The 25607-nt window shown below is 35.2% G+C and overlaps 1 protein-coding gene across 1 annotated transcript; it reads right to left on the bottom strand.

The window, feature by feature from the left end:
• Positions 1-7716: 7716 nt before the first annotated feature.
• Positions 7717-25576, bottom strand: LOC140167930 (receptor-type tyrosine-protein phosphatase kappa-like). Its single transcript, XM_072191226.1, has 11 exons — positions 25538-25576; positions 24279-24427; positions 22635-22770; positions 21875-22024; positions 17354-17453; positions 16843-16922; positions 16174-16308; positions 15026-15151; positions 11834-11994; positions 9622-9757; positions 7717-8766 (listed from the first exon to the last, which is right to left on the bottom strand). The coding sequence occupies exons 1-11, from the start codon at positions 25574-25576 to the stop codon at positions 8191-8193; spliced, it is 1788 nt and encodes a 595-aa protein (XP_072047327.1). The 3' UTR covers positions 7717-8190.
• Positions 25577-25607: the final 31 nt, after the last annotated feature.

Below are 25607 nucleotides of genomic sequence, written 5' to 3'. Positions count from 1 at the left end.
GTGTCAAATATATATATAATATAAATGCAAAATTTACACATGCAAATATAGTAAAGAATTTAAGGAAATAAAAATGTACAAAAATCATAATAGGAAGAATACATCATAAATATAAATATTGCGTTACAAAATTTGTTACTTGAAAACAAAGTACAAAAATATAATAACTAAGTTTCAAAATATTATTCTTGGATTAAAGAAAGACTATCATCTTTTTCAGCCAGGTTGTCATCTTATCATTGGGCTACATACACCCCCTATGGAAGACATGACCTTAATCTTCCACACAGGGAGTGTGAATTTCAAATGGGGTTAACTGCATGGGCTACTCCATTTGACATCTACACCCCCTGTGGGAGATTAAGGTCGTAAGTTCCATAGGGCTTGTATGGATTTCAACTAAAATAACCCATTTAAAGAAGTAATAAGTAATCTACTCCAAGAGTACTTCTGATGAGACAGTGCCCTGTTGTATTGCACGACTAAGTTGACTCTAGTCAGTAGTAGTCGTAGTCACTATTAGTCACACCCTTTGGCTACTTAGTAATAGTAAGCATCTATTTATTGTATGTGCCCTAAACATCGCAAGCAGTCAAACATTGCGCCCACGGAAAATGATATTTTCGTGGGAAATACAACAAAATTACACCTGTAAGTGCATGGAATTAGTAAAATTCTACCATAATTAGGCAATGAAATGGATGGGAGTTGAGTCATAATAGGTTTTGTCCATTCAATTTAGCGATCGTGACTGACATGACTGATGCAAGTTTTAAGCTTACCTACACGATATATCATTGAAATGTCTGCATCTTTGTCAATTTTTCACAGAAAAATTGGAGGGGGGCGTTTATTACAGGGGGAGCGTTTATTACAAACAATACGGTAAGTACATATTTCTGAAATCTTGAAAACTAAAATTCACATTTTGCACTCATCAAATACCAAATAAATATATCATAAGTCTAACTTTTAAAAGTACTTTTATCAAAATATAAAAAAATCTATCTACATTTACTGTGTTGGTCTTATATGAGGAGAAGCAATGGGAGATCTAAGATTACAAACATTGTATACAATTGATTGTAGCATTTCAGTGATGCCACATCCAGGGCCAAGAGTGGGGTGGGGGTGGGGGGGTTAGAGTAGGGAGGTGCTACAATCAAATAATAATGGGACCCAACCAAGACCCATCTATTATTACCCCTCCTAAGGTTTCTATCAAATTTAAAACAAATTTGCAGAGTTTTTGCTAAATTTCCAAAAATGTCTGTTAAATTTCAAATATTTTTTCATCAACCATATACCAAAGTAGACCTTATGGTTATTTAGTCCTTCCCATATTTTTAGCAAAATTGCCTCTACCACATAAAGCTCCAACAATTTTTAAAAAAATTGAAAAATCTGATAACCCATCCGGGTTTACAGTTTTTTGCTGCAGGTTTTTTCCACTTGGCAAAAACAGATTTTGTTAGCAAAAATGGCAAAAACTACATAAATGTCTTCACTTTTTTAATCTCAAAACAAATCATTAAGTAACAAAAATAAGTTTTTGAGTGTAATAAGGCCAGATTTTGAAATTAGAAGTAAAATATTAAGATATTCAAGGCATGGGTTTTCATTACTCGATCACTAGTGCACTTAACTGAAATGTGTCATATCAAATTTAAAACATTTCCATTTTAAGGACTCGACAAGACAACAAATATGTTGAAATATTCATTTGAAGTTGTTTGTTACTGTTTATGAGCTTTCTGTGTTACTTATTAATATTTGACTGACTGTATATGAGGTTTTACCAGTTTTTGCCCGTTTAAACCAGACAATAACAGGTTTTTGCCAGCAAAAATGAACCCTGTTACCCATGTAGCATCACTCTCACTCATAGCAAATACAAAAGTCAACATGTTACAAATGTACAAAAATATTGCTTGCTGTTTTTCAAAAAATGTTTTCACATTTCTGTAGAGGTGGTATGAAAATACTTACTAATATTAGTTATATTGCAAAAATGAACACCCAGATTCAAACTCCACTTCTATAGACCACTTGACATCATAGTTTATCAACAATGGCGAGGGACTGGTCTATTGATATGCTTGAAAGAACCGCTACACTGTTCAAATTGTACTATATGAAATGTGGTGGGCGATTTAAAATGCACATGCCCTGAGCAAACTACGATGCGTACGCACACTGCAGGGCATAGACATCACATGTCAAGTGGTCTATAGGTTATTGTGCTAAGTTTATGCTGCTATTATTATGAGAAAGTCTTCTATAGATAACAAATATCACGAGTGTCACCATTACAAGGTGTAAGGTCTTATCTGGAACAGCTGCCTTATATACATTTGGACAATTTCTGCATTCTATACTACAGTGTGGGCCAAAAACAACTTTACCCAATTTCAGAGGGTGGTTGCTCGAATTGTAGAAGAGCTATTCATGATTTTGTTACATATTCTAAATGTATATCTTTCTAAAAATATGTGATGAAGAAATGAAAGCAAAAGAAGCTAAATTAACAAAATGGTGCTAGTTTTACGTCCGAGGGTCAAAAATGACTTTGTCCACACGTAATTCAATGGGATGTGTCCGATTGCTAAGAGTAAGGCATACATATGCGTTAGGCATACATGTACTTAGTAAACACGTTTGGCTTGTCTTTGAAAAGTGATGATTGTTTTACATGCATGAAAGAAATACAATCGATTTTAATCCCCATTTACCTGTCATGTACTCGAACTTCACTCCTGTCATTGACCAATAATTAGCATAAAAATTACACAATTACAAAGGTTTCATCTGGCGTTATTCTTGAATTTTACAGGCCTTCGTGTATTTTGTGACTGCGTGGCTTATTTCTAAATAGGTTTGCAAGGTGTCGAGATAAGGCAATTCACAACACAACAGAGGACTTTTATGGCAGAGGTATACTTAAGAACAGAAAGCTTTTTGGAAGTGCAGCGTCAATTTCGGATTCGTTTCCCGTAAGAGTCCCGCCGAAACCTACCACAATTCTACTACGAACAACTTTCACAACCTCGGAAGTGTGATGAATAGATGCAAAGCACGGAATGGACGTCCAAGAACTAGCTAAGAACTGACCGTTCAGCTGCAAATATTGCAGCGGTTCAAAGGGAACTTGCAGCTAACCCCAGAGTCAGTTGTCGACGCAACAATTTGTCAAAAATACCACAAACGCAATAAGTGCAATAACTTCTAACTTTCTTGTAGATAACATTTCGTAATGACAAAAAAAATGAGGATACATTTGCTTTGCGCATATTTGAAGAGCATTGTTTTTATATCTTTGCAGCATGAAAGCTGCATATCATGACGAAATATTGTAGCTTGACATTTAAATTGTTTATGATTGATTTATTTGATTGTGTTATATAAAATTGCTGAACAAATTTGTGCGTATACTGAGTCTTTCTCATTCTCTATCGAACTCGCTATTGCAAGTGATGCGACGCGACATCTAATAGGCTTTCGCGTGGACAAAGTTAATTTTGACCCTTTGATTTAAAACTAGCGTCACGTTTTTATTTTAATACATTTTGAATAGTTTTTCACCAAATACTCTTAAGAAGATGTTTTTTACGAATATGTGAAAACAATTTGAAGCAGACTTTTCAATTTTGAGATACGAACCTTTTAAATTGGGTAAAGTTGTTTTTGGCCCACACTGTATGTGCATCTAAAATATGACACCTGGCAGCTATTCCAGATAGGGCCTTCTGGTCCTAAACCCTTAATTTAGTTCTATTAAAGGCAATCACTTTTTCCTTGAGGTCAGTAAGTCATGTAGATGCGTAACTCCAATTTGCTTTCTGGCCTCTTTTCACCTCTTTCAGCCTCTTTTTTACATCTGTATATTCAAGGCCTGATTTACTGGCAACTCATGCCCTACATCGGTAAAATTGGACAGAATTGACATGGCAAATGGAGGGTACACCAAAATGTAAGTCAAGGTGTACACCTAATGGGCAACTTAGCTATGAAGGAGTCTCGATGAACTTTCATTGTTTAACTTTATTATAGTACTGAAAATACATAAGAGATTTATCATAAGCAATGGTATAACAAATTGTAGTACATTTATATTTGGAATCAGGTCAAAAAATCATTTTTACTACCCAAATCTATTACTGTTGATGAAAATCATTAAGGGAAGGGGTATGAACGTTTGGACAGTATTTATTGTGGGACATTAGAGCACATCAGACATATCGAATTGCAATCTGAATACGAAGAATGTCCTTCTGATATCAAATAATTTTGATTTTTTGAAATTCGCAATGTAATGCACATTTTATGGCAAATCATTAAAATTGATATTTTGATATTTAACAGTACTCGGTAAACTTTATAAATCTGATGATTTATACTTAAAGTGTATGTAGGTGGGATGAAAAGCCGACGATCAATTGAAAATTTTGACCTTTTCAGTATTGAAGATATGGATTTTTTCCCCAAAACATCAAAAAAAAATTAGGTCTTTTTGGGAAAAAAATCCATATCTTGAATATGAAAGGTCAAAATTTTCAATTGATCGTCGGCTTTTCCTCCCAGCTACATACACTTTAAGAATATATCATTAGATTTATAAAATTTACTTTGAGGACTGTTATATATCAAAAATTTGAAAAATATCAAATTTTTATAATTTGTCATAAAATTTGTATTATATCGTGATTTTCAAAAAATGAAAATTATTTGATATCAGAAAGACATGCTTCGTATTCAGAATGCAATTCGATACGTCTGAGGTGCTCTCATGTCCCATAAAAAATACTGTCGAAACGCTCATTCCAGATCCCCAAGTCCATGCCTAATATTACAAGAGTTATATCAGTTGCAGCAAAAAGTACTTGATGCATCATTTGTACAGTTTATTACAACATAAAATTTGGTTTCACGCACACTGTGAAGTGTGTGGTTGGTGCGATGGTTGCATAATAAATCAAAATTTTATGTTGTAAGTACACACCTATAATACGTGTACAACATGTAGATATATATAGGTGTACATTATAAATTTTTTTTATATGTATCAATTTGATACATGAAGAAAATTATGACCCATGATATCCCCTTTAATTATGCCACACCATTAAGATTTTTTAGCTCCAGAATACCCACTACACCTGTGACTTAAGAGTAAAGGTCTGTTCATATTACACCGCAATTGCGTTGCAATGCGGTGCGGTGCAACATAGCATTGTACTGAAAAATACTGCATCCAGGTAGTAAACAATAATGATATTAAAACTATAATCTAGTCAACTGGACTTACTAATTTTTGAGTGGGAAATTTTCACCTCCAATCCTGAACGCATCATCAGCCCTACTGATCATCTGGCGGTAAAAGTTCATTGACCTGTGAAACGGATGTTGTGAAAATTTCCCACTCAAAAAATAGTAAGTCCAGTTGACTAGATTATAGTTCAAATATCATTACATTTTAACATGGAAATGCAACGAGTTGCGTCAAAAAGTAATCGACATATCGGCAACGCACTGCATTGCAAGGCAATTGCGGCATAGTATTTCAAAGAGCAATTATTACAGCAAACATTACAGCCACACCTACACTGTGAAGTGTACGTTTGGGGCTGGTGTGCTTATACAAGCAGATCCACAACATTGTGGTGCAGGAATTCTGTATTTTATCACTATATCTTGAATTGTACTATAAAAATATACTGCAAGAGACATCTCTTAGCAATTCTTGGTACATATTAATAAATAGGTTTATAAATATTAATAAAAAACCATGTGGGGTTGGGACATAAACTTAAATAATTAAATTTAGAGCTGTACTACTGTTCTCAACATAGCTTGAGTATCAGCCTTTTTTTCACTGTGTAAAAAGAACTGATAACACTACACATTGGTTTGCCCCAAGTTCTGTAGTGACGTATTTGCGTATTTCACTGATAGCAGTATCAAGTCGAACGCATAAAGTTAATTGCGTAGAGCGTACACACATACACGTACAAAGGCGGTTTGCTGGCATGCTTGCAGCGCAACAGCGAAAAATCATCGACGTCACTACCAAACTTCAGGCCAACTAAAAAATACACTGTGAAAGCAGTGGTTAAATATGTGTAAATGTATAACATGATGACAACTTTATACTAAAATCAGAAAAATATTTAACATTAACATTATATTTAGTAGGACATTTTTACAGATATATAAAATATATATTTTAATAATAAGTACATCAAGGTTTACTATTTTAAGTACAGCCTCTTTGCGTGAAGGTGGAAGAAAATTAAGACATACTCGTATAATTTATCTACATTGTATAAAAAGTTGCAGTTTTACACAACATTATAATAATAATATAAAATTTGCTTCAATTATTTACATGCTTTTTTTTAATCGATTAATTCCTCTACATTACTTTTTAATCAGTATCAAATACACACGAAGTGTTTACGAAACTTCTGGTGACAGGATCACGCATGATCCAGTTGACATGGTGATAATCCGCTTACACGTAACACTTTGCTGGCAAATAGACTATTATGGGCACATGTAAGTGCAATGAAAATGGAAAATACGAAGTTCATGCATGATGCCCGTAGCCAGGGGAATATTAATTGCATGTTGCACCCCTTATCCACCAAAAGGTTCACTTTTTGTAAACATAATGTCAACATTTGCCTCAAAAGGTCCTAATTTGGCATATAGGTTCCACTTTTCAGAGAGAAAACTTTCCAATAAGTCTTGAGGGTTTGGTGGGTTAAAGATACACAAGCTCAAAGGCTCAAAAGCTATCAAATTTGTCATTCGCGATGGTTGATTTGAGCCTTTTTTTATTCCCAGCATGCATCACATCGCCCATCGATCACTATCAGCAATTGACCTTTTCAGTAAATCCCATAAGCCTTTGCGAGTACACCTGAGATGTTGTCAGGCATCATTTGATGTAACGTCGATGCGCACATCGTTTAGCGAACATCATTACTGCGCATTGCAAGTTGGTGTGACGTCAAATGACGATAACTCAGGTGTACTCGCAAAGGCTTATGGGATTTACAAAAAAGGTCAATATACTAAGATCCACATTTGGAATCCAAATAAATCCTGGTTACAGGCTTGCATGCGGTGTGCATGATGAGCACTCATTTAGCAATTACTGTCAGTGTCTTTAATCTGATTCATGGATGAAAAGAGACCAAATAATTCCTGTTTATTTGGTACTGATTCGACCAAGAGGAACTAGCAGAATACTAAAAATCAACATTTGTTTCATGATTTGTAAAACATTCAAACTTCCTTACCCAAATTATTCATATATGTATATTAAAAGGGTCCATAGATCTATATGTTGTGATTGACAATAATGAGGATTTGTAAAAATGCATACAAGACCGGGAGCACCATTATTATCAATGCTACCCCCCTAATCTCTTACTTCTAACCCTATAATCCTATGGTGACCGCTAACCTAACCTTAACCATAACCTAATCTTTTGGGATAGTCGCAGTGATAATTAACTTCTGCCTGAAATCCTAATGTTGAAAATTATATAGAGGAGAGAAAAATTATTTGCTCTAGGTTGTGTCCAAATACAATAGTCATGACATCAATTATTTACATTTGAACACATAAATCCTCTAAGAAATAGAAAAATAGCAAGTGTACATGTATATTGTTTCACACACTGAGGTGTGATAATGTATGAATGTGTACAGTATCTGATGAGCATTGGGTGATACATTGGTATTAACTTTGCGAGCACTCAAGTTATAACTCACTTTATTATACCCACTGATCATGAGTACAGGATACTGTTTCGAAAGTGTCCTGTGTGATAACTTTTGCAAGATTTCAAAATGTAACAAAGGTTATAACAACAGATTTGAAATGGAAGAAGTTTAAAATATAATATCACAAATTTATTTTTCAGTTTTTAGATTCGCTTTGCCAAATAAATTACACATTCTGCTAGTTCCTTCATATTCTATCACACACATATTAGGTAACAAATCATTGCCACACTGACTGGGCTATTCCAGTTGAAATCCATACACCTCCAGTGGAAGCTATTACATTAATCTTCCACAGGAATCTCCACCACCTGTGTGGGAGATTAAGATCATGTCTTCCATAGGGATTGTATGGAGTTCAATTGGAATCCCCCATTATATTAAAAAATAATCAAGCTACAATGTGCTACAACTTGGTATCAAACATGATATTCTGATAGAGTTGTTCTTGCTTCTTACTGCCTTTCTTGCTTGCTTTCTTACTCCCTTTGACACTTCCTTTTGGTGTACCTCCACCCTCCGCTCCCTTCCCTTTTTGTCCTTCTTTGTCGGTTTAGGCTTTAACTCTGGGGGTGCTGCTTTAGGCTTCGTTTCAGGTAATGATTTGGCCTCACTTTCAGTGGGGGATTTAGCCTCACTTCCTGTGGCTTCACTCTTTGTTGCTTCTTTGATCTTGTTCTTATCAGTCTCACTCTTACTAGAAGCTTTAGCCTCACTACCAGTGGATAAATTTGCAGCACCTTCATTCTTCTCATCCTCTTTCTGCTTCCTCTCTTTACTTCCCTTTGTCTCCACTGTATCCAGCACCAGCGCAGATCGCATCACGTTATCATACTGAACATCGTTATTGTCATCGTCCTTTATTTGTTTAGCTTTGCCGACATTGATATTCTGGTAAGCTTTCTTACTGGCATAGTCATCAAAGGCTTTGAGGTAATCTAATATGGTCTCATAGCAGAAGAGATACTTGGCCTAATGATTAAAAAATGAAATAATATCAATATTAAAAAGTAATTTTTATTCATGTTTTTTAGCAAGTAAGAGGTAAATGAGATAAGTGTCAAATAACCAGTGGCATAGCTATGGGAGGGCACATGCCCTGGGTGCCATCTCATGGGGGCACGGAATCAACCAATTCAGTGCCACCTATATCAATTCTGCACCCCCGTCCAAGCGGTGAAAGTCAACACGCTTTGCACGCATTTCAACAATAATGTTAATTTAGCTACAGTTTTAAGATTGAAATTCAACTTGATTATAACCAAATTAGTGGTATTTGTTCAAATTTTGCACAGACAATTGTTTCACAAAATATGGGAGGGGCATTCTACATCCTTGGCCTTGGGCGGCACAAACCCTAGCTAAGCCACTGCAAATAACCGCATAGGAACATGAATAATTGGAATGTTTAGGAGTTACATTAGTTGCTACAAATGTAAGGTCCTCTTGCAGTGGCAGCACCAGGATTTGTTTTCCGGGGGGGGGGGCCTAGTGAATTTTGGGGAAAATTGCTTCAAAAAGTGGTAATTTGTGTGATTTTGGGGCTTTTTTCATCAGAAGTGGAGGAAGGAGGCAAGAACAATATTGGGGGGGGGGGGGGGAAATGCCCCCTCCCCATGTAGTGCCGCCACTGTCCTCTTGGTTAAGAAAGGGATCAGTGGATGCACAAGTCAAAAGCACTTTACTAGAAGGGGATTGGTTGGATGTTAAACTATTTTTGTAGTCTAACCTTGTAACAAAAATTCAATTATTACACCCATATAGTTCAGCTACTTATTTAGTACCCACCTCTAAGATGATAGTATTATATCACGATATACGACTTACCGCTGTATCCACCATGTTAGTTCGGTGAATTCTGAGATGTTTGACGTTTTGTAAGACATCCACACCCTGCTCCTCTCTTATCTGATCCAGACATGTCTGTATTGTACAGAAAGCTCCAGTCCTACCAGCTGCATTCCTGCATGAAGAACATATCAAATGTATTCAAAATTAGTTTATATATCAAAGATTATTGACTGCCGTATTTGCTTTATTAAACGCCCTGAGCGTTGCATTTTCGAAAAGGGGGGTATTTATTAGAAATGACTTTTCAATGAAAATGGAGGTTGCAAACTGCTACCTCCGGTTTGAAAAACAACATGGCGGCACCCATACTGGGACCACACATTATCGGCAAGTAACACTAACATTGGTTGCTGTAAATGCATTTTTATGCAAGAATGTGATTTATTTAGTATAAAGATTCGCTTAATGGTGCACTTGGTATCCTTTGCTTTCGGTTAATTTCATGTGCAAATAGAGAGCTCCCTCCTATGAAATTTTAACAAGAATTAATATTCTGTGCCCTTGTTAGCTGGTGGGAATTTTGCTGGAGGGCACTTTTTGGTTGTGCCTAAAATTCCACTTATGTCAAGTGAGCCCATAGTGCCATTAGGCAAATCTTTACTGTATATGAACATTGTATTAAAATGTGGCAATGAACTGGATGGAAATGTAAGTTCAAAATAGGATTCGTCCATGCAATTTTGGGATCGTGACATGCCATTTTTAAGCTTCTTTACAATGCTTTCATGGAAATTTGTGCATTTCAGTCACTTTAAACAAAGATGGGGCATTTAATAGCGGGCGTTTAATAGAGTAAATACGGTATGTATAACTTTATTGTACTTCAAATGACAAATACCAGTTTCATTTTTTACAGAACAATGTACGACCCCTGAAATACAAACATGTGTGATATAAATTTACCTCATTGTTCTAAATTATAGAACAATTCATAACCTCCACATATCACACCATATGTGCGTCCCAATCAAATTGCTCATTAGATGATATACGCACACTGGCGCGTAGGTTACTGATATTCATCAATGACCTCTGCGTGTGCTTATATGCATGACTTACGCGTATGCGCATCTGTTGCGCCGGAACACGACGAAAGCCTTGACGGGTTTGTAATTGGATTAAATCTGGCCCTACACAAATGAATGGGAGAGCAAATGATCTGCAACACAGATCAGAAGAAACCAATCACAGGCTTCCCCTGTTAAAGTCACTGCTATTTGGGAATCATAACTTTCAAAAAGGACCAACTTTGAATTTCATTTAAAAAAAAATTTATGGTTTTGTTAAGAAATGTTCAACTATAGGAAGAACTATATCCCATTCTCAGGAAGACAGGAAATCAACCTTAACCATCATAAAGGAAGTGACATTATTTGTATAAATATTATATATTTCTTTTTACGTTTTGTGTATAATTTGCAGTACAAACCTACTAAAATAAATGGACTTTCCCAGATTTTGAAAAATAACTGAAAGCCTCCCATGGTGTATTATGTAATCAATTACCAACTCTACAAGTCCTTGGCACTGGCAACATGAGCTAGGGAGGAAGTATACCTTGTGGGCATGGTCTGCATTTTGCTCAAACACTACCCCTGCAGTGCACAGTATGCCTGGGGTAAAGTATGATAAGAAAGTCCACTATCTAGCAATTCAAATGTCAAATAGATGTATTTTCACAAAGTTATGATGGTAAATAATTATTTTGAAAGAATAGATAACTTCAAAACTTTGGAAACAAATAGAAATTTTTGGAAGATGGCAAAGCTTCCATGAATTTTACATTCACTAACTATGGACGCCAAAGGACTTGAAACAAGTCTAACACAACTACCATATTTACACACGGCGTCATTGCGAACTACTGTAATAGGTAAGTCCATTTTAGCCTGTTCGATTTTTTGAAGGGCAAAATATAAGTTGTGATAAAAATTGTTTATTGCAAAAAATTTCAGAGAATAAAATCTTGATATTTGGTTGAATGATGAGTTAAAAATGAGCGGTTATGAATTCAAGTTAATAACTTTGCATCAGTAATATAGTTGGGCATTGTGAAAAATCTAAACATTTTGCTTTGGAACTCGGAATATCCCTCGGTTCCAAAGGCAAAATGTTCAGATTTTTCACATTGCCCTCTAAATGACTGATGTGCAGTTATTACCTATAAACAGTGACTGAGTGTACTTACATGCATAGAACAACTATAGGTCCTGGTGACTCCACTGTTTTCTGCCATTTCTCTACAGCTGATATGAGTTGTAATATACCTTCTGATGTAGCAGGTCTCTCGTCGTCTTTAGGCCATGTTGTATACTGGAAGTGACACACTGAGATGGGGCTTTTCACATCCTGAACAGAACAATAATAGAGAGATAATGTGAAATCAGGGGTATTAAAAGAAGGGTGCTGGTGGTGGGGAGGGGGGGGGGGGGGGGAGACCATCGCGTCAGAAAAATATTTTAAGATGAAAATATAAATGAGACCCTACAACTGGGACAAATTACTTTATGGCCAAGCATTTGTTCCATTTGACCAGGCTGGTTAGGTGCCTGATATGCATTCTTACATAACTGCTAATATTTAAATTAATCCATGGTAATTCCATTAGCACTGAATTATAGACTACAATGTGCACAAATGTGTAATTCATAGGCCTTTCAACTGTACAGCCATATATGCCCCAAATACATACACACACACCATCCTACCACACACTCACAGGCCTACACAAGCAGAATCACATACAAATCAAGCATTGTAGATCCAAAAGTTCTTGAATTCTGCATGCAGATATACAAAATATTTTGCAAAACAAATCTAATAAATATAATGAATTAGTAAACTGGATATGCTATTGCAACTTTACATTGCATATATCTTGTTTTCATTGTAAAAATGATAAGCATGCTATTATGTTGTTGGGTATGATTTCACTTTACATTACATCATATTACAAAAGCAGGCAATAAAGAAACAATATCATTCACTACATGTACTATATCAAATACTTATTCCTTTCTGAAGAAAAATTGCCAAAAATGTTTTGGTAACATTAGGGAAACACTATATATTACCATATTTTCAAAGCAATGAAATCTCTACATAAAATACAAACAAACACCTTGCTTGCATTGCTATGTACATTACTACGTGCATAAGGCCCACCGATTACAAGCTGATTTAAGTATAGTAAGCTACAAATGTAAAACAATTCTGCAATAGTACACTTGGTTTGGTACTGTAAGTTGACGATGATCAAAATTGTCTCATTTGGCATGGTTTGATCAGATTATGTCACATGCATGTGACATGATCAAGGGGAATGAGTCACATGTCAACCCTGGTAGAAAATGAGTTTTACATATTTGTCTAAAGAAGACATTTAGAGCTTTTAGAAACTGAAAACCCCATGTTGATACGACTTTTCTTTGCGAAGTTACATCAATTTATCAATCGCTGACAACAATATAAATTTTAACACTTTCTTTGCCAATATCTCAAAATTAATGTTAGCGACATCCGACTCATTTCCCTTGATCATGTCACATGTATGTTGATGACATTTTAGAAGAATCATTATCCAGAAATGCATGCAGAAGCAAAGAGTACAGATACTTACCAAAATTATCACTATACAAGATGAGAAGAAAAGTAAGGCAGAGAAAGTTATTATTCCACCGCCACCATAGTGCTTACAGTGCTACACAATACTAACTGAAGAACATCACTGCTAATTAAGGTAAGATGGAACAGAATTGGAAACAAGTCATCTAAAACTACATATCAGAGCTTTGGCTAGAGCATTATCACAGATTTTACACAGAATCAGATAGTTGACCTATAAATGCCACAAAAATACACTACCAGATTGGGCTATTCCATTTAAAATCCACACTACACCTGTGGAAGATTTTGGAAATATCTTCCACAGGGGAGTATGTTTTTCAAATGTAATTAGTCAGGGTTAATCATTTTGAAACCTACATTCCCCCTGTATTGCAGCTTTACTTATATCATTCAGAACTGGAGTGTGATGTGTGTACTCTAGAGTACCAATGAAGTAGCTTAGCAGTAGTGTACCTCTGGGGACAGCAGCAATAGGAATCCCAGGCTGTGTACTTACATAATGTGCTTATGCAGCAACTTGCAAAAAAAAGCATTTTTGTGGTGATTTAAAGCCATAATGTACAATCTTATATTGTAAAATTGGTTTTTTTTTCAAACCTGATTTTTTGGCATATTTGTAACTTGCACCTATGTGGAATCAGCCAAATTTGTTGTGTTTGTAGGTCAACAGAGCAAAGTTCTACATAATGTCATAATTATGTCTTCAAATCCATTTGAATGTTGCAAATCCAGAAATTTGATATTACTTGTGAAATGTTCAACTTTTACATTCCTGTGTATATAAAATTTTAAGTCTTGGCTCCTCACAAAATTCAAGAAATTATAAACCTCACAAAATTAAATAGTTCTATGGTAATTAGTTTTGAAGACTTCATTTAAAAAGAACTAAAAATTAAAAAACAAAATATATTCAAGCAATGGGCTATTCCAGTTGAAGTCCATACACCCCCTATGGCAGACATGAACTTAACAAAAGAAATGTGAATTTCAAATGGGGTTACTTGAATGGGAACTCCATTTCAAAACTACCCTCCCTGTGTGGGAGATTAAGGTCATGTCTTCCATAGGGGTGTGTGTGTATTTCAACTGGAATACCCAAAAAAAGGGAATGTTCATAAAGACCAGCAAAGTGATAAGACTTTAAAAAATTGATTTCACTGTACTCATCTTTTCTTTTTAACCCAACACATTTGTACAAAAACAAGTTCATAGAAAGGAACACATTGAAATCCCTCTAAATAAACTATTTATAACTATGCACACGCTTATATAATGGTCATTACATAAACATACATAGATGGGCTATTCCAGTTGAAATCCACACTACCTCTGTGGAAGATTTAGCTAAAGTCTTCCACAGAGGGAGTATAAGTTTCAAAATAGAATAGACAATTGGGTAACTTCCACACTCACTCCAGTTGTGAATGATATAGGTAAAGCCATAATGCAGGGGGAGTATGGGTTTCAAAATGATTAACTCGATCTGACCAATTACATTTGAAAAACATACTCCCCTTGTGGAAGATATCTCAAAATTTTTCAGGGGTGGTGTGGGTTTCAATTGGAATAGCCTAATAAAACAATGAGTAAAGTCAAAATCATCATTACCAAAATATGACTTGAGTGAATCAGATATCAAAATCAGATATTAGAGAATAAAGTAAGGAGAAGATGTGATACATATAGATACACAGCGATACACGATACACAATTTTTCCTCAAAAGTAAAATAGTAACTGTATTTTGTACATACCCTCTTTGTGTATACAAGCTGTAGTGATCTGATTTCAAAGTCTGGTGTGCTTTCTTTGGCCATGAGTGATACTGTGAATGGTCCGTATTCATTGGTCCCTGCATTAGGCCAAAACTGTGGACAATTCTACATCAAAATAGAAATCAAAATCAGTCATCAAGACTTCCACCTTATTTCAATTTTAAGAAATATTTTTGTTCGACTTTTGTTGTGAACCATGGCGTGACTGAAGCCCCTATGACGGGGTCAAATGTTCCAAACATATGTGTCACATAACAAACTTGAGTCAAAAGCACAGAATAAGAGAAGGAGAACCGGACTCCCTATACTGCCACAAACAATCACGCCATCAGCTATAGGGAGAAAATTGGGGGTATTTGGGTCCTTGCTGGTGGTGTGCGGAGATGAACAAAAACAATTATGCATCTCTTCTGAAGCTGCTCAAATATGCACCCATCATCCATGTCGAGTTTGCATGACAACGAATGCCTTGAGCACATTCCAAGCGAAACCGAATACCCTCAATTTTTACTCCATGCCTGTATCAAGATGGCTGTTGAGTCGTGGTTCTCCTTCTCTAATTCTGTGGTCAAAAGGTTAACTTGGACACAACTGCACATGATCAAACCTCCAAATCCTACTGGTGAGTCTGCCACAAGTTTCTCAGTTATCAACCCAGAACATTGACTGGCTGACAGTGTCAGTCTACATCCCTTCATAATAATAATAAATAAATTTTGGATTTATCAAGCGCCTTTCGATCTCCAGATCTTAGAGGACTCAAAGCGCTGTAATTTCGCTGCAATGGTGAATCATCGCAATCAGATCGCATCAACTAGGTTCCTGCCGAACGGCGCACACCTATCCGCATTTAGATTGCAACATCCACCAATTATCTGTGCAGCTCCCCAAATTCCATTGGGTGAAGGAAGTTTTGATAACCAAACAACTAATCACCCGATTTTTTGCGATACAGGAGGAAACCGGAGATCCCGGAGAAAACCTGCGAGAGCGAGCATGGAATCGGGATACACCAAGTGCACATGAGTCCTTGGGCCGCGCCGGGGCTTGAACCCGGGACCTCAGTGGTGCAAAGCAAGGGAACTACCGCTGCGCTAACTCGCCCTCCCTCCCTTCATTATACTAACCTCATCCTCAGAATCCAGAGCATTGAGTTGTACAATACTTGTGCAGTTGTAATCATACATCATCCTCCATAAATCTATGACTGTATTAGCCATGGGCATCTGAGTAGAGATGAATAAGTCTTTCTTCTTGTAGCCCTAGAAACATAAAGCAAGTGGTAGCATTTATGTTATCAACGATGACAGTAGTTAAATGCAAATCATAATGTCCCTGCTTGAATATGCACCTACTGCGATGCAGAACATGAACCAAAATGGCAAGTGGGCTGTCATTTTTTTCAGACTTTGTGGGTGCTCTGTCCACTAAAACCCCACTGCACTATAAACACACACGTTCACCCCAACATTTAGGCCTACAACTTAAATGTCTCTGAGATTATCTTCAGCTCAGCATGGGGTCTCAAACATAGCGTCTCTAACAAAATAATTGAATTTCTCAGGTCTGTAACTTTTTTAACTAATTTTGACTTTTTTGATACATAATTTGCACAACTGCTCTACTTGATCATTCATACTATAACCCACAAAATGGAATGATGTAGTAACACAGAAACAACATATGAATTCTATATGTAAAGCTATAACCCATTTCCTGTGAGATTTAAATTCTACAAGTACAATATTTGTAAGCTTTACCATAGTCTATTGCAACAATAGTATAACACAACTTACATCCATGTATGAAGCATTGATGTATGGGCTTTGATCATTATCACCTCTTGGAGTCATCAGATATGGACGACTTGAATCAACTGTTAAGATAGAAATTCAAGAAAATAAATCAGTATTAAGTAGGCAACTTTGTATTCATCAAAAAGGACTAGTATAACATTACAAATGTTATGTAATTGACTTCTGTCCATTTTAATTTCAAACCTGGTTAACAAAAATAAGTTCACTGTGTATTAAAGACATTGCATGTTTTCTTTATTTTTTTTCTACCCAACACACTGAGAAAGAGAGTGTGAGAGAGAGTCCTAACAAACTGTAATATTGGGCAAATTTGCAGAATTTTGACTCACACTGCGAGGAAAGACAGACAGAGACAGACAGATACATAAGGACTGACAGAAGGCAGACGAGGCACAGACATAGTCTGACAGACAAAAACCAAGAGTGCCAAACTGATGGGCCATGCATAAACAAACAGACAGACAAACAAATATACCATAACCAAGCCTACCTGGCAAGCTGTTCATAAATCTGATTTTGGCCATGTTATCTGATTTCATGCTTCCCCTTGTTTTATCTGGAACAAGGTTGGGTGACACTAGATTTAGGATCTGTTAAAAATGAGAAACAACAATCAAATGTTACATTCATTAAAATCAAAATTGCAAATTTAAACATCAGGAGAAGGTACTACAGTTGAGATAACTCAGTCAATACTTGTTCAAACCACAAACAAAAGTGCTAGCTCTTTTGTTGTGCTATAATTGGTGGGCATAAGTTTCAAGTTATATACGTACTCCATTTGGCTTTCTCGAGAGAGTAATGTCTGTGCCTGCTCCAGTGCGTGTAGTATTAAACCACGCAAGTTGACTTGAAGAACTTTTGTGTTTACACATGCGATCATAGGCGTTACATCTGTAAACATGTACTGTAACTCTTGACAGATTGCTGACGTCACTCTCTCGAAAAAAGCCATTTGGACTATAGGAGGTGAAATTTGCCTGACTGAGGGCATGAGCTGGCATGAGTTAAGCCAGGTGATTTCCATCAGGGTGAGTGCAATTTATACATTTATACTTATTAACTAATCAACTTCAAGTTGAACTGCACTTGCAGCATTTTGCAAATTTGATTTATAAATAACAGTGTACATATTTATGAAATCTGTTATTGTTTTTGATTATTTTGTAAAACTGATGGTTATATTGATTGATTGGCTAGATGCTGTAGAAAAGAAAGTATGTAATGAGCATATGCAAAAAATTGCTTTGCTGCAAAAGTGATGGAGTAACAATTCATTCATTCATTCATTCATTCATTCATATTTTATTTCCATAAAAATCAAAGACATTACAAAAAAATATATAAAAACACGGTACATATGGAGGAAAAGGCTGGAAGACCAAAAAGGTCTGAAAGTTAGCCTTTCCCTGAAATCAAATGAAATTAACAAAATAAATCAACATTACATAACATAACCAAAAGACAAGGGAAGGGGAGAGGGGGGGGGGGGTGCTCACGAAAAAGATTAATTATATTTAGAGATCAGTTTTGTTTTGAATTGATTACGGAAATGTTTAACAGATTTTGAAGCTTTCAGATTTTTATCTAAAGAATTCCAAAGAATGGGACCTCTTGTACGTATAGCATGATCAGAAAAGACTTTCTTATTTTTGGTTAGATTTAGGTCATTTACATATCGTGTCTTGTAGTTATGTATGTCAGAACGTTTAGTAAAATAATTATCAAATGAACAGGGCAGCTCATTTATAGAGTGCCTGTACATGAATGTACCTAATTCCAGTGTGTACATATCTTCAACTTTTAATATGTTATAATTAGCAAACAATGGCAATGTGTGGTCTCTATAGTGAACGTTTGCCACCGTTCTAATAGCCCATTTTTGAATTTTTACAATTTTATTTAAGTAAGTTTTACATGTATTTCCCCATAAAAGTACTCCATAATTCAAATAAGGCAATATTAACGTACAATAAAGTGTAAATAAAATACGACTTGGAACAAAATGTTTCAATTTATTCATGACACCGACATTTCTTGAAATTGTTCTAGATACGCAATCTATGTGACATTTCCAAGTGAGACATTCGTCTATTAGTACACCAAGGAATTTAGTTTGATGCACTCTTTCTAAAGCCGTGTGATCTAGTATGATTTGCAGGTCTTGATTCATCGATGTCATTTTGGGTGTGCCAAGTATCATGTAATTTGTTTTGGTAGCATTAATTGACAATTTATTAGCTTTAAACCAATTGCTTAAATTACTTCCTTTAACTCTTCATTAACAAGGTTTGTCTGGCGTTCTACGTTTTTATGGGAGTATAAAATGGTGGTATCGTCTGCAAAAAGGACGAATTCGAGTACTTTAGATGCATTAGTTATATCATTAACATAGAGTATAAATAGAAGTGGCCCCAGGATTGATCCTTGTGGAACACCACATATAATATCGTGTGATTCTGATTCATAAGAATTATAATAAACATATTGTTTTCTGTTACTTAGATAATTTCTGAACCATTCTAACACAATACCACGAAAGCCATAGTGTTCTAATTTATGTAAGAGTATGTTATGATCGATTGTATCAAAGGCTTTTGATAAGTCCAGAAATATTCCAATAGTTGTTTCGATATCTTTCAAATGCTGAAGTAACTTTGTCTACCATTTGCTCTATAGCCATAAAGGTGGAATGTTTTGACCGAAAGCCAAATTGTTTGGGGTTAAGGATTTGCTTATTGTCAATGTAATCCGTACATCTGTTAAAAACCAACCTTTCAAGAATTTTTGAAAAACACGGTATAGGAGAGAAACTGGACGATAGTTTGAGAATGCCTCGGCATCATCTTTTTTGTATAATGGTATGACTTTTGCTATTTTTAATTTATCAGGAACAATCCCAGTAGATATAGACAAATTAAATATCATATTAAGAGGTTTGGCAATTTCATTACACACTTTTTTAATGATTAGATTGCCAATATTGTCATGGCCTCCCCCTTTGTTTATGTCGAATTTATCAATTATTTTTACAATATCGGATTCAACAATAGGCTTCATATACATATTACTGGTCTTGTTTTCATTGAGATAAGCGAAATATTGCTTTCCTGTGTTTTGGATATTTGATGCAAGCTTAGGGCCTACGTTTACGAAAAAGTCATTGAACTGATTTGATATTTCTTTAGGATTGGTAATAGAACTGCCATCTTCAGCTTTAAATTTGCTCTGTGCAGATTGTTTCTTTCCTCGTCAATAATATTATTAATTGTTTTCCATGTTTGCTTCATATTATTTTTAGCATGCTCAAACTTGGTAAAGAAGTATTTATGTTTTGATTTTCGAATAAGCATTTGCAACTTATTTTTATATGTTTTGAATATTTGAAATTGTTTGTCGTTTGGAGATTGAATGTATTGTTTATATAACATATTCTTTTTGTTAATACTTTTTAACAATCCCTTCGTAATCCATGGCGATATTGGTTCTTTTCTTCTATTACCAGTACATTTCTTTAACGGAATACATTAGTTGTAAAGCGTATTAAAGGTGTCAATGAATTTATTATAGTCATCATTTGCATCAATATTATCAAGAATTTCACCCCATTTAACGTCGGATAGTTTTGTTTTAAATTTATCAATATTCTTATTATTATGATTTCTTTTATATATAACGTCTTTCGTTTTACACTTTTGATTTTCTACTTGAGGTTGGTTGATAAAGTAGTTGGAAAGTGGTCACTTATGTCAGTAATCATAATTGTTGATTTGATAATATTGTCATTATTTGTAAGGATATTATCAATAATTGTAGCAGTTGATTCTGTGATTCTTGTTGGTTTATAAATAGTAGGTATTAATGAATAGGAGTAAAGAAGTTCAAGGTAATCATGAGTAGGTCTATCACTGTCTACTTTAAGTAAATCGATGTTAAAATCACCCATAATATAAATATGTTTTTTATCCAAAGTTAACTTCTTTAAAATAGGGTCAATGTCTGTAATGAAATTATCGATTGAAGTGTGTGCTCTATATAATACTCCCACTAACACATTCTGATTAGATTTACATTCAATTTCAATAAAACAAGATTCCAAATTTGAATTGGCATGACAAAGATCTTTTCTGAGTTTATACTTTACTTTATCAGAAACATACATGCAGACACCACCTTTTTCCCGACCAGTCCTGTTCATATATTCCAAATTGTATCCAGGAATATTAAAATAATCATGAGGTTTATCTTTCAAATGAGTCTCGGAAATACCAATTACACTGAAATTTTGGTCCAATGTATTAAAACAATTTTTTGACACGCTTCTGATATTGGCATTTAGTATATTAAATTTTCCACGACTTGCATCAGGATCTGAACAGAACTGTGCAGGGGTAACATATGAGCATTCATGCATATCACAGTTTGCACTGTTTACAATATCATTATAATTTTTATTATTAAAATTGCAATCCAGTGTTAGGGATTAAAAATCATCTTATCATATTTTCTAGGTCTACATCTTTTATATTTTTAACGTGGGGGGACTGGTTTAAATCGTATACTTCAGCCTCAATGTCAGAATTTGAATTGTCACAATTATCAGAAGGCCTACTGCAGTTCTGACAAATCCATTCCTTGGGATTTAGAACTTTCAATTGTTTTGGTTTTAATAGAGTACACTTTTTATGAACATAACCGTTACATAATTTACATGATATATCCTTGTGACATTGGTTTACAGTTTTTGAGCACTTTACACATACATCTTTAACAGGCATAAAAAAACAAACAAAGAACAACAAAAAATAATGGCTAAAATTTAAATGCCAACTATGCAATGAAGAACACTAGCTGACAAATATTTGTAATAAGTGATTAAACAAATAGTTACTCAGATTGAAAGAAGAAAAAGGCCAACGACCCGGCAGCAGAAACAGCTATAGTTGTTCCATTTTTTTCATCGCCAATCACAGTTTCATCTATTTTTCATTAATTTGTATATATCTTTTACCTCATATTCATCTTCTAGATAGGTGTTGCCAGTTTCTGGATTCTGTTCTTGTAGGGATTTCAATCTACCAGCAAATATGCCTGCTTCTGTAAATGTGTTTTTGCAGAATAAATATTCTAGCATTGCATCATGGACAAATGAATACTGGCTCTGTGGAACAAGAATGGAGATAAAATTGGTAGGTTTAAGATACATTATGCAAACATGGTACTACATTATTGACATTATACCTTGATGGGCCTCTACGACATTGACCTTTATATTTAATCAGCAAACTATAGGGCGCACATGATTACAATTCAATTTTGAAACTCTGGATATTTATACATAATCATGAGATTTCAAAGACAAAAAGTACACCTGATATTTGTACAGAAAGACATATACCTGTAGATGTATCTCACAGCCAGATTCGAAAAGAGTATGGTGTTAACCCCTAACTGTTCCCAACCCGTCCTGATGTTCAAATGGACCCAATGGAAATAAGCCTCAATAGAGGCTTTTTTTGGGTTATCCAGGGTTGTCAAAATCTGAACAAATCAAATCAAATCAAATCAAAAATTCATAGGATGGTCTTTTATGCATTTTATGCCTTTGGAATTTATTAAATTGCCAAAGGCATAAAATACTCAAATATTCATAACAGCAGCTCCTTTCCCACAAAAAAAACAACAACCAAAAACACACACACACCCCCACCCCCTACACACACACACACACAAAGTAAGAAAATAAAGCAAACAAATTAAATATAACTTACAGCAGTCTGCACTATATTTGGTCTGCTATTTCTCATACTAAACACAAAGTTGTAGATGTCAACCTGTCCTTTCTCTTCAGCTAATTCCATCATACCATGTATGGTTATAATAGCCCCTGTACGCCCTGCACCAGCACTGTAAGGAAGAAAAGAAGTTAAATGTTTTAGATTGCTTCTTAAGGGTTCTGGAATGAGCGTTTTGAGCGTTTCGACAGTATTTTTTGTGGGACATGAGAGCACATCAGACATATCGAATTGCATTCTGAATACGAAGAATGTCTTTCTGATATTAAATAATTTTCATTGTTTTGAAATTCACAATATAATACAAATTTTATGACAAATTATAAAAAGTTGATATTTTTCAAATTTTTGATATATAACAGTCCTCGAAGTAAATTTTATAAATCTAAGGATATGTTTTGGGGGAAAAAATTCATATCTTCAATACGAAAGGTCAAAATTTTCAATTGATCGTCGGCTTTTCATCCCACCTACATACACTGTAAGTATAAATCATCAGATTTATAAAGTTTACTTCGAGTACTGTTAAATATCAAAAATATCAATTTTTAATCATCTGCCATAAAATGTGTATTACATTGCAATTTCAAAAATCAAAATTATTTGATATCAGAAGGACATTCTTTGTATTCAGAATGCAATTCGATATGTCTGATGTGCTCTAATGTCCCACAATAAATACTTCCCAAACGTTCATACCCCACCCCTTAATGAAATGTTTTAGATTGGCTCACAATTGGAAAGTTGCAGGTTGAAACCCTGATGGTTCCATTGTGTTATGCACTTTAAGACCAGTCCCTTTACCTCAATTATCTTTCCCCACCCAGGTATATAAATAGGTACCATCATGTAGTGCTGGGATGGTAAAACAGACTCATTGTGCAGGAGTGACAAACCCTCTATAAGAAGTTCATTCAGGCAATTTTACTGGACGTTACCTTCTATAGTGCACTGACAAATTTATGCTCGTTTTGTTGAAGCAGGTCACAGATACTTATTTAATATTTCAATTAAGAAAGTAGTCCATTAACACAATATAATTTGTCCTTAACATTCCAGACTTGGGATAAAAGCTGTATAGATGAGGTAACCACAGCGTTTTAAAAGAGGTGGTCTAATGATATGTAAGAGGTTACAGCATAAGGACTTATTTGTGGAGCATAAATGACCACTTCATTGTTTGATAGTGTTATTGCCCTTTAACTCGCTTGGTCTGATATTTTAAAGCACCTGTCCTCAACATAACATGATGCTCGCACATACTGCTAAGCAAGACCAGTACCATTGCTGACCAACTGTTTGATCATTACATAACATGACACCTTTTAATCTACATGATTGACAGCTTTACAAACTAAATGTACATCGCTGTATATACAGGAATTGGTCTATTCCAGTTGAAATTCACACCTCTATGGAAGACATGATCTTAATCTATCTTCCACATATGTAGTGTAAATTTCAATGGGTTACCTGAATGGGGGACTCCAGTTGAAATCTCACACCCCCTGTTTGTGAGATTAAGGTCATGCCTTCCACAGGGGATGTAATGGATTTCAGCTGGAATATCTCAACCCAGAGTCAGAGCCTTCATCTGAATAGATCAGACTCCTATCTTACCTGCAGTGAAGAAGCAGTGGTGTCTTCCTATCATGATGCTGATTAACATCTTTGATAAACTTGAGGACTGGGGTGCAATGCCTTGGTACATCTTTGTCAGGCCATGTTGTGTAGTGAAACTGAGTCAATTGTTTAGTATCCTCTTCTCCCTGAAATATACATGATACATGATAATATTGGATTGTTCCTCGTCATGTTATTTTTCAACACAGTAACTAAGGGATGACTTCAAAACACAACCATCAGCACCCAAGCAAAGCTGGTGGTATAACCATGTTATTGGTGTTCTATAATTATATAATATTGGATGGCTTTGAGTGTGATACGAGAATATACCGCACGAGCCATGAAAGTACCAAACGAGTCCGAAGGACGAGTTTGGTATTTTCATGGCGAGTGTGTATATTCTCATTTCACTGAAAAAAGCCATCAATATTATTATTATATATATATGAAGCTTTTTCGATGCTTTTTGAGTGCCAAAGTATCAAAATAAACATGTTAGTGCCATTTGGAATAATTTTCACCATGTTTGCCGATGGTACAGAACAACCAATCAATTGCGCCTGCTTAGGTCTCTCCGCGCGCTTATGCATACAGCGTAACGCGCTACGAGTCTCGCGAGCCAACGCAAAAGTGCGCGCAGGTTCAGTATCAAAATAATCTTGCATGGTATTACTGTGCAGTATTGAAAATTTGTGGTATAGCTAAAAGCTTCATATAATAATTCTATATATTGGTCCGATCAATAACAAACTAATCCCAATCACACAGTTCTGCTAAGGCACCAGTTTTCAGTTTAAATATGTGACATGATCTGCTACATGGATTCCAAAGGAGGCATTTTTAAAAATTGATTTACTATAATTATTACCTTATACAAACATTTAAGGCTATCATATACTGAAAACACCAAAGGTCTACCATACTTGGTTCTAAAGTTACTAAGTTTTGTGATTTGTATTTTCTTGTTTATTTTCTTGTTTTTACACCATATTTTTGCCTTTATCTCAATTTCAAATTTGCCACCTTTGGCCTCCATGGACCAAATTGTGTCACATGTAAGCTATAATTTATAAGTGCAAAGTGTCAGGTCTTCATCAAGTTTTTCGATTGTGCAATGCCTACGAAATACCATGGAAGGATCATCTTGAAAACTGAATGAAGATTAACCCACCAAAGTCTTGTCCCAAGTCCACAGACCTCAGAGCATGTTAATCTAGAAAGAGATACACTGCATAAGGTGAATTTTTCCCTACTATGTCACCTTCGCAGAGTGATGTACCAGGAATGCTCATCTTAAAATGGATAAAAATAGGCTCCGCAGAT

This window comes from Amphiura filiformis, chromosome 1, assembly GCF_039555335.1.
Source record: "Amphiura filiformis chromosome 1, Afil_fr2py, whole genome shotgun sequence".
NCBI lineage: Eukaryota > Metazoa > Echinodermata > Ophiuroidea > Amphilepidida > Amphiuridae > Amphiura > Amphiura filiformis.
Note: the sequence above shows the minus strand (reverse complement) of the source record. Positions and strands in the feature narration are given on the sequence as shown.